Raw genomic sequence first — 14,947 nt, forward strand, 5'->3', positions numbered from 1 at the left:
TTTTATTAAATGAAGTCTGACCAAACTTAGTTTTGGGTTAGAAGAACCAATTTTAGACTCAAATATCAGACAGAAAGTGAAGCTTAAGAATTGGGAGAGATCTTAGAGGTCATCTCCATCCAACTTCCCACCCAGTACAAGAATCATTTCTATTTCCTCCCTGACTGATGATTATCCAGTCTCTCCTGGAATACTCCCAGGGACAGGGAACTTACTACCTCTCATTTCGCAGAGTGTGGCAATCCTTAGCTGTGTAGCCAAGGGGCATACTCTGCCAAACAAACCAGCCACACCAGAGAGAAGATGCCAAAGAGGACCTGGGCCCATTCCTGATTAGACGCCGTCTGTGCAAGGCCTGGGAGCCACCAAGGCAGCTGTGCCCTTACGATAGAGCCATCATGCATTCTTATCTCTGGGCACGGCCCAGTTTGGGTGCATCCCCGATAAAATCAGTGGCACCATGGGGCTCCTGGGCCAGCTGACACCGGGGTGTGAGGTGGGGTGGGTGGGGAGCCAAGCCCAGGGCTTCAGACTGGGTAGAAATCATTGGAACGAGGGCTTATCTCACCTTGGAAACCTGACGTGGCCATGATACAACAGGGTCAGAGGGAACAGGCGCACAGGTGGGGCTCCTGGGGGTGAGTTTGGATGCTGAGCTACACCCTTAACTAGCTCATCTGTAAAATGGCCAGAATAAAGGCCACTCTCCCTACCTCCCAATGTTGTCATGAGGGAAAAGGACTGAAAACGGAAAGGAATCCTATGTGACTATAGAATCAAAATATATAAATTTATATTCTATCAAATTATACTGATGTTCTATATTATAAAATTATAATATATTTCATGTAATTATATCTATAGGTGAGGCAGTGGATAGAGTGCCAGGTCTCATCACTGGAAATGACTTGTTCAGTAAAAACTATAATATATAATACATTTTTTCTAATCACATTTAAAAATGATAATATCTTTTATGTCTATTATAAAATTGCTGTTTTACCTGTATTATATGTACATTTTATCTCTCTGATATATATTATATATATTTTATTTCCCCTCCCCACCCCTCTTTAAGGCTTGCAAAGCACCGTACGTACCCTTATTAGCTCATTTGATTTTCACAACCCTGGGATGTAGGTGCTATTATTAACCTCATCTTGCAGAAGACAAAACCACGGCTAAAAAACAGGTTGACTAACTTGCCCAGGATTACACAAGCTGATAAGAATCTGATATAGGATTTGAACTCAGGTCTTCTCAACTCTGAGTCTACCAGGACACACAGCTGCTTCAATGCATGACCTCATTAGATCCTCAAAATAATCCCATGACGTAAGTACTCCTCTTGTTTACCACTCCAATTGTTGGATGCACGCCAGTCATTCGTTGCTGTAGGGACTACTTGTGACTTAGCTCTATTTGCCATGGGTTTAGAGAATTTCCTGGGGGCGGTGACAAGAGCAAGGCTGTCTGTGTGTGTCAGTATGTGCGTGTGTCAATATGTCAGTGTCTGTGTGAGAGTGTCAGTGCCTGTGTGTATCAGTGTTTGTGTGTGTGAGTGTCTGTGATTGTCTGTGTTAATGTCAGTGTCTATGTGAATGTCAATGTGTCAGTGTTTGTGCCTGTGTGTCAGTGTGTCTGAGTGTGAGTGTTTGTGTGTGTATGAGAATGTCTGTGATTGTGTGTGAGTGTCTGCGTGTGTGAACCTGAGGTCAGCTCTTGGACAGACATGGAAAGGGGTTCAGGTTAAATAGAGAAGTTAAGGAACTTCTCCTGGGTATATAGCAAGTGACTAGATGGAGATCACTCGCTCGCTGTCCTCTAGCCCCAGGCTGCCTCCACTAGGGTCTTTCCTGCCCTGTACCTCTCAAACTCAGCTGGATTAATCATCCATCACTCATTCCTCCTTCCACCCAGCCTGCCATACTCACACACCTAGCTTGGTCTGACTGAATGATAAATTTAAAAGTCAATTCGAGGGCAGCTAGGTGGCTCTGTGGATTGAGAGTCAGACCCTGAGATGGAAGTCTTGGGTTCAAATGTGACCTCAGATACTGCTCTTCTGTCTTTGAGCCAATACATAATATTGATTGTTTTTATATTTAAAATATTTTCCCATGTTAACATGATTCATTTTCTTTCCCTCCCCCCTCATAGTACTGATTCTAAGACCGGTATAGACTTGAAAAAAAAAATCTGAATGCGCAACAATGTAGGACAGTGGATAGAGCACCAGGCTGGGAGCTGTAAAGACATAGGTTCAGATCTAGCTGTGTGACCCTGAGCAAGTTACTTAACTTTAATAGCCTAGCCCGTATTGCTTTTTCTAAGGGTTTTTTTTAAAAGTCAATCTGAAGAGGCAGCTAGGTAGCATATTGGATAGAGAGGTAGGGTTGGAGTTGGGAGGATCAGATTCAAACCTGACCTTCAACACTTCTAGCTGTGTGACCCTGGGCAAGTCACTTGATCTTGATTGCCTAGCCTTTGCCACTCTTCTGTCATTAAACTATTTAGGCAGAAGGTAAGGTTTTTAGAAAGAGAGAAAGAGAAAGGAAAGAAGGAAGAAAACAGAAAGAGAGAGAAAGGAAGGATTGAAGGAAGGCAGAAGAAAGGAAGGAAGGAGGAAAGGAAGGAAGGCAATCTGAAGCTACCAGGGCAGGCTGGTGTGCAGAAAGGTCAACCAAATGAACAAAAGCCCAGGTTCTGCCAGTCAAGGGAACCAGAGGTTCTAGAGTAGTGCCCACACAAGCTGTGTGCTGGGGGCATGGGAGGGGATGGAAAGGAAGACACACTTGGTGGGTAAATGATTCTCTCCCTCCTGGTATTGATCCTCCTGGGTGATTGGATGTTACTACACAAGAGTAAGTAAACATAAGGAGAATGTACAGCAGCAGATGCAATGCAGAACATCTCTGAAGAGGGATTTTTTGCTCCAGAGAGAGGGAAAAGAAAGGAAATAGCAAGCTCTTGTACATGGGCTCCCCATGCCCAGACAGTATAGCCAAGGAGAGCACTGGCAGCTCAGCCATCAGTTCCACACTTGCAGAATCACTCATTTTTGTTTAGGTCTTACCCCTACCACTAAGTAGCTGTACCATATCCTGTCCCTCTTTTAGATCTTAGTTTCCTTACTTGCAAACAGAGAATTGGACCAATCCCTTCACTACCCTTCCAGCTTCTTCTTTTCTTTTAACTCTTAACTTCTAAATATTAGTTCAAAGACAGAAGAGTGGCAAGGGCTAGACAATGGGGGTTAGGTGACTCACCCAGGGTCATGCAGCTAGTCCTGCCTGGCTGTACCTTAACATCAATCCCTTGGCCACCCTCCCAGCATCCTTCATTACTGTACATGGCCTCTCTTATGCCCCCAAAGCTCAGTAGCGTACCCGGCACATAGCAGGTGCTTACTAAACATTCACTGTTTGGCTACAGTTTACATTTCTGTAGCAACTTTCCATGCCACAACTCCTTGATACAAGTAACACAGATATCGGAATTTCCATTTAAAAAGTGAAGAAATGGGGGCAACTAAGTGACATAGTGGATAGAGAGGCAGCTCTGGAGTTAGGAGGGTTCAGATCTGGCCTTGGATACTTCCTAGCTATGTGACTGGACAAGTCGCTTCCCCTGTTTGCTTCAGTTTCCTCATCTAAAATGAGCTGGAGGGGGCAGATTGAGAGCCAGGTCTAGAGACAGGAGATCCAGGGTTCACATATGGCCTCAGACACTTCCCATCTGTGTGACCCTGGGCCTAGCCCTTACTGCTCTTCTGCCTTGGAACCAATACACAGTACTGATTTCAAGAGGGACGGTGAGGATTTAAAATAAAATAAGATAAAATGAACTGAAAAAGAAAATGGGCAAACCACTCCAGTATCTCTGCCAAGAAAAGCCCGCTATGGGTCTAGAGCAGGGGTCCCCAAACTGCAGCCCTCTGAGGTCATTTATCCAGCCCCCACCACACTTCCTCAAGGGGCACCTCTTTCATTAGTGGTCAGTGAGAGGAGCAGAGTACTACTTCCAGGGACATAATCCTTTGCATGGTACCTTGTTCTGAGAGTAACTGAATGAGAACAAGGCACTGCACAAAGGATTATGTGGCTGCACAATGGAAGATGTCAGCATGGTGAGTGGCGATCTGGGGGAGGGTATTCTGCACTGTGTATACTGCTGCATGGGATAGTGGTGGTAGTGATGGGCCTGTGCAAGGTGTGACAGGTGTATCACAGCCAGCGCTGCAGCCTCTGCTATCCCAGACAGCGGTTTACAGATTTGTTCATAGTTTTGTTTTTGTTTTTTTTTATAGTCTGGCCCTCCAATGGTCTGAGGGACAGTGAACTGGGTCTCTGTGTAAAAAGTTTGGGGACCCCTGGTCTAGAGTCAGGAAGACCTTAGTTTTGAATCCAGTCTCAGACACTTACTATGTGACCACAGGCAAGTCACTGAATTCTGTCTCAGTTTCCTCATCTGTAAAATAAACTAGAAAAAGAAATAGCAAACCACTCCAGTCTCTTTGCCAAGAAAACCCCCAAATGGGGAGAGCAGGGAGAATGATAACATTCTAGAATTCGGTTTCTATGGTCTCAGGCTAGTCAGTAGGACAGGAGAAGGGAAGCTCCTGGAGGGCAAGAACTGCTTTGTTTTTGTCTGTGTCTATTGCTGGCTCCCACCACAGTCCTGGGCAAGCAGTGAGGGTTTTTAATACATTTTTGTTGCATCGTCCTTGCTTGGGCAGTCCAAAGGCTACGAGCTCCTGTCCCATGAGAGGGAGAAGGACGAACACGGTCCCAGGACACACTGAGGACAGACTGAAAGAAAATGGATCCTTAGCTAACCACCCATCTGCCCTGCTCCCTGAGGCTCAGGCATCTCCTGGCTTGACTCTGGGTTTAACAACTTGAACAGGACCATCCTGCCACCCACTCAGTTTGGCTAGAGTCTGGACGAGCTGGAAAGGCTGGATTCTCATCTGGGACAAGCAAATATTTTTGCCTTCCCAGGCTACTCCAATGAACAGCAGGCTCTTCTTTGAGCTCCAAACATTTTCATTTCCTCCCAGCACCACTCCCGTAGCACCTGACCATCGAGCTGCCTTGTGACAGAGGTAGCAAAGAGGTGGCGGCGGGGAGCATTGTCTGACTCTTCCTGATCCCATCAGAGGTTTTCTTGGCAAAGATACAGGAGGGGTTTGCCATCTTCTTCTCCAGCTCATTTTCCAGATGAGGAAAAACAGGGTAATGTGACTTGTTCAGGGTCACCTAGTTAATTCCCCCCCCCCTTTTTTAAGGGTAAAGCATTTTAATGGAAACTTGTCAAGCTATCCAACTGAATAAAATCATCCCAAAGCCATTCAAAAACCAGAATGGAAGGAGGACTACCACTGGAAAGAAACTGGAAAAGTTTTGCTAATTTTTTTCTTTACTAAAGTGTTTCTTCCATGATAAATGGTGAAACCACAATACTTGAGCCACCTATATGCCCAAATATCCAGTTAATCTTCCTAATCCAAGGCCCAGAACTTTATCTTCTGTGCCACCTACCTGCCAAAGTGGAGGAGAATATTCTAATCTAAAGCATAAGAAACCTTCATGACAAGCATTTCTCTTTTTTAAACCCTTACCTTCCATCTTAGAATCAATACTATATATTGGTTCCAAGGCAGAAAAGCAGTAAGGGCTAGGCAGTGGAGGTTAAGTGACTTGCCCAGGGTCACACAGTTAGGAAGTGTCTGAGGCCATATTTAGATCCAGGACCTCCTTTCTCTGGGCCTGGCTCTCTAGAATTGAGCCACCCAAGCTGCCTGGACAAGCATTCCTTATTTATTTTTTATTATGCAAAGCACACGTCCATATTGGTCATTGTTGTAAGAGCACACTCATACATAACCAAAATGCCACAAAAAAAAAACCAAACCAACCCAAAACCCAAAATAAATCCAAAGATACACTGATGGGGAGGACAACTCCAACAGTTCTTTCTCTGGAGGTGGACAGCATTATCTGTCATGTCCTACAGAACTGTCCTAGATCATTGCACTGCTAGGAGCAGCCAAGTCTCCCCACAGACATTTCTTGAGCACTTTCTAGGTCCCTCAACTGGGGATAAAGGGACAAAAATGGGGCTGTCCATCCCCTCCTGGAGCTTATCGTCTAGGTCTATAACTCTGCCACTGAGTGAGGGAGGATAATAATTTATATAGTACCTACTGTGTGCCAGGGACATTTAAAAAACAAACAAATAATATTCCATCAATCTCCTACATAAAATGATGAGTACAGAAAAATCTTTTACATGATTGTACTTGTAAAATCTATATCAGATTGTTTACTGTCTCAGGGAGGGGGAAAGACTGGGAGGGAGGGAGAGAATTTGGAACTCAATTTTAAAAAATTAATGTAAAAATTGCTTTTGCATGTAATTGGAAGAAAAAATAAAATGTTATTCTTTAAAAACTCAATTATCTCACTTGATAGTCATAATAACCCTGAGAGATGTGCTTATATATATATATATTATGTATTATATGCTAATACTAATTAGTAGTATCCCCATTTTTCAGCAGAGGAAACTGAGGCAAAAAGAGGGTAAGGGCCTTGCTCTGGGTCACAGTAAGTGTCTGAGACTGTTTGAACTCAAGTCTTCCTGCCTCCCTCCAGCTAGGTGGCACAGTGGATAGAGTGTTGTGCCTGGAGTCAGGAAGTCTAAATCTGGCCTCAGACATTTACTAGCTAGGTGACCCTAGACAAGTCACTTAATCCTATTCATCTCAGTTTCCTAATCTGTAAAATGAGCTGTAAAAGACAAGCTACTCCAGTATCTTTGCCAACAAATCCCCAAATGGGGTCACGAAGAGAAACTGACACAACTGAATTTCCTGACTCTAAGCCCAGCACTCCATCCACTGGGCACTCCAGCAACTTCTAATATACTGTGTGAGTTTAGGAAAGTCACTTACCTTTTCTGAGCTTTGGTTTACTTAATCTGTAACATAAGGGTGATGATCTCACGTGCTCACTTCCTTCAAGCGCTGACATTCTATGATTATTTGCCAAAAGTTGAGATTCCATAAAGAGATCAATCATTCCCTGGCTACCAACATCAAAGCTAAATCAGTGAACACAGTATTGCTCCCACCTTCCCCAGGGGTGTGCTGGAGCCAGTGTGAACTGGGTCTGAAAGCCGATTGTTAAATTTTCAATATAAGCATTGACACCTCAGAAATCCACAAATGCTACAAATTAGGACATGTTTCATTGATCATCTAGACTTAAGCAAGTGATGGAGAAAATGTTAATGTAGATTAAACTTAAAAGTGAAAAAAAATCATTTCTAGCTGGCATTACCATTTATCCATCCAGTCAGTGTTCAATCCAACAAACACATTTTACAATTTGACAGCCATTCCCTCTCCCCACAAGGTCTTTACCAGACCTAACTGGCAGCAGAGGATACAGGGTAGCCCCAAAGTCTTAAGATTCTGGGATTAAGACCCTTTATATATCAAACCCCAAGGCACTTCTTAAATGCTTCCTGGTACCATTTTTGGTATTAAGCATGGTGCCAAGGATAAAAAGGGAATATGACTTGGCTTGCCCTCCAGCTTCTTACAAATCTAAGGTGGTGATGGCAAACTCCAACAGAAAAGAGAGGGGTACTAAACTGTATATGAAGATCCCCACAGGGTGCCTACTAACTTAGAAAAATACACATTGGGGCAGCTAGATGGTTCAGTGGATAGAGTCAGGTCTGGAGATGTGAAGTCTTGGGTTCAAATCTGAGCTTGGCCACTTTCTAGCTGTCTAAGTCACTTAGCCTCAAATGCCTAGCCTTTACTGCTCCTGTGCCTTGGACTTGATATTTAGTATTGGTTCTAAGATAGTAAGGGGGAAAAAATAAAGAAAGAGAAAGGAAGGAAGGGAGGGAGAAAGGAGAGGGAAGGAATGAAAGAAGGAAGGAAGGGAGGAAAGGAAGGAAAGGAGGGAAGGAAGGGAGAAAGAGAGGGAAGGAAGAAAGGAAGAGGGGGAGAGAGAAGGGAAGAAAGGGATAGAAAGAAAAAGAAAGAGAGGGAGAAAGAAAGAGTAAGAAAGAGAGAGGGAGGGAAGGGGAGGAAGAGATGGAGGAGGAAGAGCAAAAAAGAAAGAAAAAGAAAAAGAGAAAGAAGGGATAAAGAGAGAGAAAGAGGTGGAAGGAAAGAAGGAAGGAAAGAAGGAAGGAAGGAAGGAAGGAAGGAAGGAAGAAAGGAAGGAAGGAAGGAAGGAAGGAAGAAAGGAAGGAAGGAAGGAAGGAAGGAAGGGACAGATATATTAACATTATCTACGTTCTATTGGGAATGTTGCCAGCTGCATGGGCTGACACCTCTGATTGCCAGCCAGTCTATCTTGTTGTTCCCAGAAACATATGTGAGTATCACCTTTGCCCCCTTGCTTATACTATTTCCCCTGCCTGAAGGTCCTCCCTCCCTATCTCTTCTCTGCTCATGCAGCCCATTCTCCAAGGTTCAGGTCAAGCTCTATTTCTTCCTTAACTACTACAGCCCACATTGACTTATCATAGGATCAAAGCTTTAAAGACAAAAGGGACCTAGGCCAGTTAGTCCAATCCTTTCATTTTTATAGTGATTTAATAGGGAGTAGACTCAATATTTGAACCCAGGTCCTCTTACTGAGGAGCAATAGGTGGTGCAGTGGACAGCGCACTGGGCTTGGAATCAGGAAGACTCATTTTCCTGAGTTCAAATATGGCTTCAGACACAGTAGCTGTGTGACTCTGGGCAAGTCACTTCACCCAGTTTGCCTTAGTTTCCTCATCTATAAAATGAACCAGGGAAGAAGTTGCCTTTGCCAAGAAAATCCCAAATGGGGTCATGGAAGGTCACATATAACTGAAAACATCTGAACCTATTCCTCCAAATCCACTATCCTTTCTACTGCCACCATCTGCATCATTTCTCTGATCTAGTGGATGGGATTCGTGTCTATAGGCCTCATGGGGTATTTAAGACAAGTTACCATTTACTTAAAGTGCTAATTTATCTTTTAAGATGTTCAGGTAAAAGTCTTAATTCCCCAATGACATCACAAGCTCTTTGAAGAGATCCACCATGTCCTATATTTCTCTCAGATGCTCCATGGCACCTCAATGTGCTCTGTGGACAGAAGGCATGCACTGTGTTTTGGGCAAAGGGCAGCTGGCTGGTGCTGGGCCTGGACTCAGGAAAATTCTTCCTCTTCTTGAGTTCAAATCTGGCTGCAGACACAGACTAGCTGGGTGACCCTGGACAAATCACTTAATTCTGTTTCCCTCAGTTTCCTCATCTGGAAATGAACTGGAGAAAGAAATAGAAAACCACTTCGGTATCTCTATCAAGAAAACCCCAAATGGGGTCATGAAGAATCAGAAAGGGCTGAAAAACATCGGAACAACAATACAGCTTTGGCAATTGAATAAAACTCATATATACTTTAAAAAAAACCTTTATTTTCCATCTTAGCATCAATATTGTGTATTGGTTTCAAGACAAAAGAGTGGTAAGGGCTAGGCAATGAGGGTTAAGTGACTTGCCCAGAGTCAAACATCAGGAAGTGTCTGAGGTAATTTTTAAACCCAGGACCTCCCCTCACTAGGCCTGGCTTTCAATCCACTGAAATACCTAGCTGCCTCCTCCCCCCCCCATATACTTCTACCAATCAGCTAGGGAGACCCAGAGAGCTGCCCACTTGCCCTGCATGAATCTTTACTCACCCTAGTAGGGAAAGGGTAAGGCTGGCCAGAGCACACTCTTGGATTAGAAGGGGCAGTCCTGGAGTCAAGCCTTTATATACATCAAGAAATGTCAGAGCTGGGAGGGTCTTTAGAAGTCATCTATTCCAACCTCCTTGATTAATGAATGAAGAAACCATGGCCCAGACACGAGTACATTCAGATTTGCAGCTAATTTAAATCCAACCAAGGAAACCAGGAATCAGGCCATAGAGAAGGGATCCAAGAAGACTTAATGCTTTTCCCAGGAAGGCCTTTGGCAAAACATTGCCATTCTGTGATTTAGGTCTCCCTAGTAATTAGAGTCACAGCTAACATATATTAACGTTAGCTTTAAGCTTTGTAAAGCACTTTTATATCCATTCTCTCATTGATCCTCACGTGAAACTAGAAAGTTAGTGCTTTTATCATTTTCATTTTACAGTTGAAGAAACAGAAGCTGAGATTAAATAACCTGCTAAAGATCCTATTGATTAATCGACTTTTGGTGCCAAGAGAAGCAGAAAACAAGCCTGTGTCTTCCTGATCCCAAGCCCAGTTATCAATCCTTTATACCTAGATGCCTTTCTAGGATAAAATAATAAGGATTCCTACTGATCAATGAGTCTTTTTTCCAACTTATTCTCAACTACAAAAATAATTTCCCCCTAATTTTACCCTTTAAGGACAGCTGGGTGGCACAGCGGATAAAGTGCCAAGCATGGCGTCAGGAAGACCCATGTTCAAATTTGGCCTCAGACATTTACTAGCTGTGTGACCCTGGGCAAGTCAATTAACCCTGCTTGCCTCAATTTCTTCATCTGTAAAATAAACTGTAGAGGGAAATGGTAAATCACTGCAGTATCTCTGCCAAGAAAACCCCAAATGGGGTCAGGAAGAGTTGGACACAATTAAAACGACTGAACAACAACAAAATTTCACCCTTTAGACAAAGATTGATTGGCTTACCACCATGTGCCAGTCACTAGTCCAACTGGTCTTTTGGTCTAATCTAAGGCCCAGTTTTACACAGACTTTTATAGTTAATGAATGTTGAGTAATAGCAAAAACCAGTCTAATAGCTTTTAGGTTTGGTTTTTTATTACCATGTGAAAAGAAAGAACCTTGGTCTGGGAGCTAGAAGACCTGGATTATATAACTGGCTCTGCCAATTCACTGTGTTAACCTGGGGAAGTCACTTCCCTTCCCTAAGCCTCAGTTTCCTTCATTATTGCCTCCTTAAATTCTAAAGAGTATTCCAAAAGTCTTAGTACAGTTTTAACTTTTAGTAGTCGAAAACTGCTAAGATGGAAGGGAGGGGGGACCACATGCAGATGCCTACGTGTGTCTGTTTGTCTTAAAAAATACTGTATATAACAAAACCTGACAGTTCCATATACATTCATCTTCCTTGTACTTCTTTGTATATGGAAATGTTGGTTGATGATTAAAGTTTTCAATAAAAAAGAAGAAAATTTCAAATAAAAGAAAGGGGCTGGCCTGGATGACTTTGGAACTCCACTGCTTGATTGGCTCCCATTTGGGGGGGGGCAGAAGCCAGTACAGGAGGGGAGGCCCCCCCCCAACACGGGACAGACTTCCTGGGTTCCTCCCCAAAAGAGGAAACAAGGCCAATGGGGGGAGTGCTGGCTCAAGCAATGCAATGCAGGGTGGTCAAAATTCTTTGCATAGAGTTAACGACCTGACCAGTCCCCTTCTCTTGCTCACTGCCTGGACTACTTTGGGGTAATGCTGCTTTAGGGTCTCCAAAGTGCTTGGCTCACAACAATCTAGTCATTCATTCAACAATCAGATCTTAAAACCAGTAGAAGCCTTATATTTTTGACAGGCATTTCAGACACACACAACCCCCTCTGTCATTTCTTTCCCTGTGGCCGCTGGAAAAGTGGAGGTCAGGGAAGGTGGGGAGTCTTGCCCACTGCTCCCCAAGGTTGGGAAGCTCCCAGATGGAGGCAGGTCCTCAGGTAGGTTTTGGGCACGGCACAGGCACGTGATGAAATCATTAGCTAGGGGCAGGAACAGTCAGATGTGGGCCACAGAGAATTTGGTGTCTTTCTGCTCTGGCCTGGAGCCAGGCTAGTTCTTTCTGTTTGATTTCTTGCCTTTTCTTCACAGGCCTTTAATCACTCTCTCAACAACCCCTCATCTGGCCTCCCAGATTTGTCTTGCTTTCCCTTCACCCAGGACTGACTTAGAGAGTACACTTTATAATTAGTGGTCTGCAGTGGGGGAAGGGAGAGAGAGGAGAAAGTTTAGAAATATCCCTGTGAACAAGTCTGGCCTTCTGATTGAAGCTGTCTCCAGGGGCCAAATCCAGGACTGCATCAATTTCAAAACAAAACTTTTTTCCTCTCTTTCTTTCCTTTTTTTTTAAGCATCCTTGTCTGCAATTTCTGTGGAGCTAAAAATGGACTACTGTTTCTACCCGATTCATTCTGAACCAGATGCAGCAAGCAGTCTGCCATCTCTGTATAAGTTTAGAACGAACAATTAGGGTGCTCACCAAGAAACTGTGGTTCTTCCAACTGCAAAAAGACCAAAGGAAAAAAACAACAACACGGAATCATGGGGTTGTCTCTGATCTCCAGGAGGGCGGGCTGGCTGGCTATATTCCTCCCTCACCTTGACTCTTTCCTGCCAGTGCCCCTGTTAAGCTTAGAAAGTTCTAATTTGGATATTAAAAAACAAAAATAGGACAGTTCAGTTCACTTGACTCAGGACCATCTGATGTACAGTAAGGGGAAACTATGGTAGAGTGGAAAGGACATTGCAATAGAATTCAGAAATGATGGGTTCAAATTCCACCTCTGCTAAGCAACTTTGGGAAAAATCATTTTCTTCTCGACCCTCATAAATAGGAGTGGAGGCATGGGGGAAGAAAGGGCAGGTTTTGGGCTAAGTTCTCTCTAAGTCCCCTTTTAATTCAAAGTCCTCTGATTCCTCTCTCCAACTTGAGTGTATATGCAGCATGTAGTGAAGGAATTCTAAGAAAAGAGTGAGGCCAATAAGTTTGTGGTAAGAGGGAGTCCCATATCTTAGCCTTCAAAGAGAGAAAGGAAAGGAAGGGTTGGGTCTGTAAGTGGTGAGAACTTTATAGAATAAGAGAAACGTTAATAGTAAGTTTAGTAATAGAAAGTTTAATAGTAGTATTTAGTAATAGAATGTTTAAGTTCAGAAAAAGTCATCAGAGTCTTAATTCAATTCAACAAACATTTATTGAAGACCTATTTGTTGGAAAGGAAGTCACTCCTGCCTGGGGACTCTCCTCCCACTCTGCTTTCCTGCCCCCTAGAGTCACAGTGAGTGGGGAGGTGGTATTTCTGTCCCAGGCCCCCTTTCCTTGGGGCCACTCCATTCAGCACCCAGTACTCTTAGAGTTAAACATCAGCACAAGACTTCTTCCCACCCTGAGTTCAAAAGCTTGGTATGTGCCCATGAAATGCTCCTATTGACCCGAAGGGACAAAACACTTGAGATAATCTTTCCGGACTGGGTGTAAATTGCAGAAAGAAAACTTTTCACACTCAGTGTGACTTTCTACCAGAAGCCCCAGGGCTGAAGGAGGAAAGGAATGCTATTCGGATCCTATAACCTGTCAGGATTCAGGCTGAAGCCCAGGGGCAATGGGGGAGAGAGGAAAAGAGACTCAAGCCTCTCAGAGGAGCTCTCCAAGAGTCTGGGACCCTATTATTTATATTATATATATATATATATATATATATATATATATATATATATATATATATATATATAGTTGGGAGAGAGAAGGATGCCTCTCCACTCCCTAAAAACTTGGAACTGAAACAAACCCAAGACCCCGAGAACAAGTACAGCCTCAAGCCCTTTAGCTCGTTTACAAACACAAGTTATGTAGGCAGGTGCTCTCCTACCCACTTTTCGCACACAGAAGGACCAACCGAGCTTTTGGCTGCCACAGGAGGGCAAAGAGATAGAAACAAAGCACAGCTCTCTAAGACAGGGGGATGGTAACAGAAGATCAGCTGGGAGCACTCATTAGTTGTCCTTCCAGCAGGGATGAGACTTCAATACATTTCAGAGATTCTCCCTTCAATTCCCCTCCCTCCCTCTCTGCCTCCCACCCTTTTGGGGTTTCCAGTTGCTCTGTTGATACTGTAATTCCATTGCATAACCAGCCTCACCGCTGCTGCAAAATAAAATAAAATAATAATAAAAAGAGAGAAAGAAGAGAGAACTCGGTTCTAAGGGGAAAAAAATCAATCCCGGTTTAGCTAGAGGGCACTCTTTGCATTAGATCGCTAGCTTCTTGCTTTCCGTGCAAACAAAAGATAGAAGGGGGGTGACGACTAGGGGGAGGAAAGGAGAAGAAAAGGGGGCTGGTTGGACGGGGGAGGGGGGCGCGAGAGATGAGAGAAAAGTGAGACTTGGCTGGCGCTACCTTACCATTCAGCTTGACCGTGAACTGCCTCCTCTTCCGATCGTGCTCCACCTGGATGGGACAGTTCTGCTCCAAGATGTTCAGCTGGGCAGAGTGTGCCATGATGGGGGTCGGATTCGGGGAGGTAGGTTCTGGTTCCGCGCGGGTCGTCAGTCCGAGCTGGAGGGGAAGAAGCCCCCCTGCCGCTTGGGGGCGGCGCTGGCAGCGTGCAGCCCCTCTTCGACTTGTCCCGGTGAATCGGGAGCAGGGACAAGCGAGGGTCAGTCGGGGATCCCCCGGCTGAAGGAGCTAGATCTAAAACTGACACAGCACCCGGGCAGCGGTGGCAACTAAGGCGGCGGCGGTGGCGGCGGTGGCGGCGGCGGCGGCGGCGGCGGCAACAGCAACAGCAGCAGCAACAGCAGCAGCAGCCAGAAGCAGAAGCAGCAGAAGCAGCAGCAGCAGCAGCAGCAACAAAAAGCCAGGAAATCAGCTGTGAATTCACGTGCTGGTCGACTGACCAATGGGCGCAGGGCCTTTTTGTTTTGATACATTCCATTTGACTCTTAAAGAGACACTGAACCTATTCCGAGGCTTTCTCGCCTTCTCAGCCACGACCCCTCCGCCTCCCCCTCCCCCAACCCACTATTTATTTTTTGTTTTATTTTATTTATTTATTTTGGTATGTGTTGTTCTCCCCCTCACCCCCACTCCTCCTTTGTGTCCAGCGGTGGACCCAACTACTTTGCCGGTTGAAATACCCTCCTCCGAAAAGGCATTGTAATCTAT

At 44.5% G+C, this 14,947-nt stretch overlaps 1 protein-coding gene across 2 annotated transcripts in view; it reads right to left on the reverse strand.

Annotated features, from left to right (window-relative positions):
* The window catches only part of NATD1 (N-acetyltransferase domain containing 1), a 60,382-nt gene extending 45,706 nt beyond the window's left edge, over nt 1-14,676 (reverse strand). The window contains exon 1 of one of the 2 annotated variants that reach the window (XM_001364013.5): nt 14,185-14,676. In XM_001364013.5, the coding sequence (XP_001364050.1) occupies nt 14,185-14,281 (97 nt within the window). In that variant the 5' untranslated portion in view covers nt 14,282-14,676. The remainder of the gene's footprint in view (nt 1-14,184) is intronic. The other variant, XM_007498456.3, reaches the window with a different exon arrangement.
* Between the last annotated feature and the right edge of the window lie 271 nt (nt 14,677-14,947).

The sequence above is a fragment of the Monodelphis domestica genome, chromosome 7 (assembly GCF_027887165.1).
Source record: "Monodelphis domestica isolate mMonDom1 chromosome 7, mMonDom1.pri, whole genome shotgun sequence".
Lineage (NCBI taxonomy): Eukaryota > Metazoa > Chordata > Mammalia > Didelphimorphia > Didelphidae > Monodelphis > Monodelphis domestica.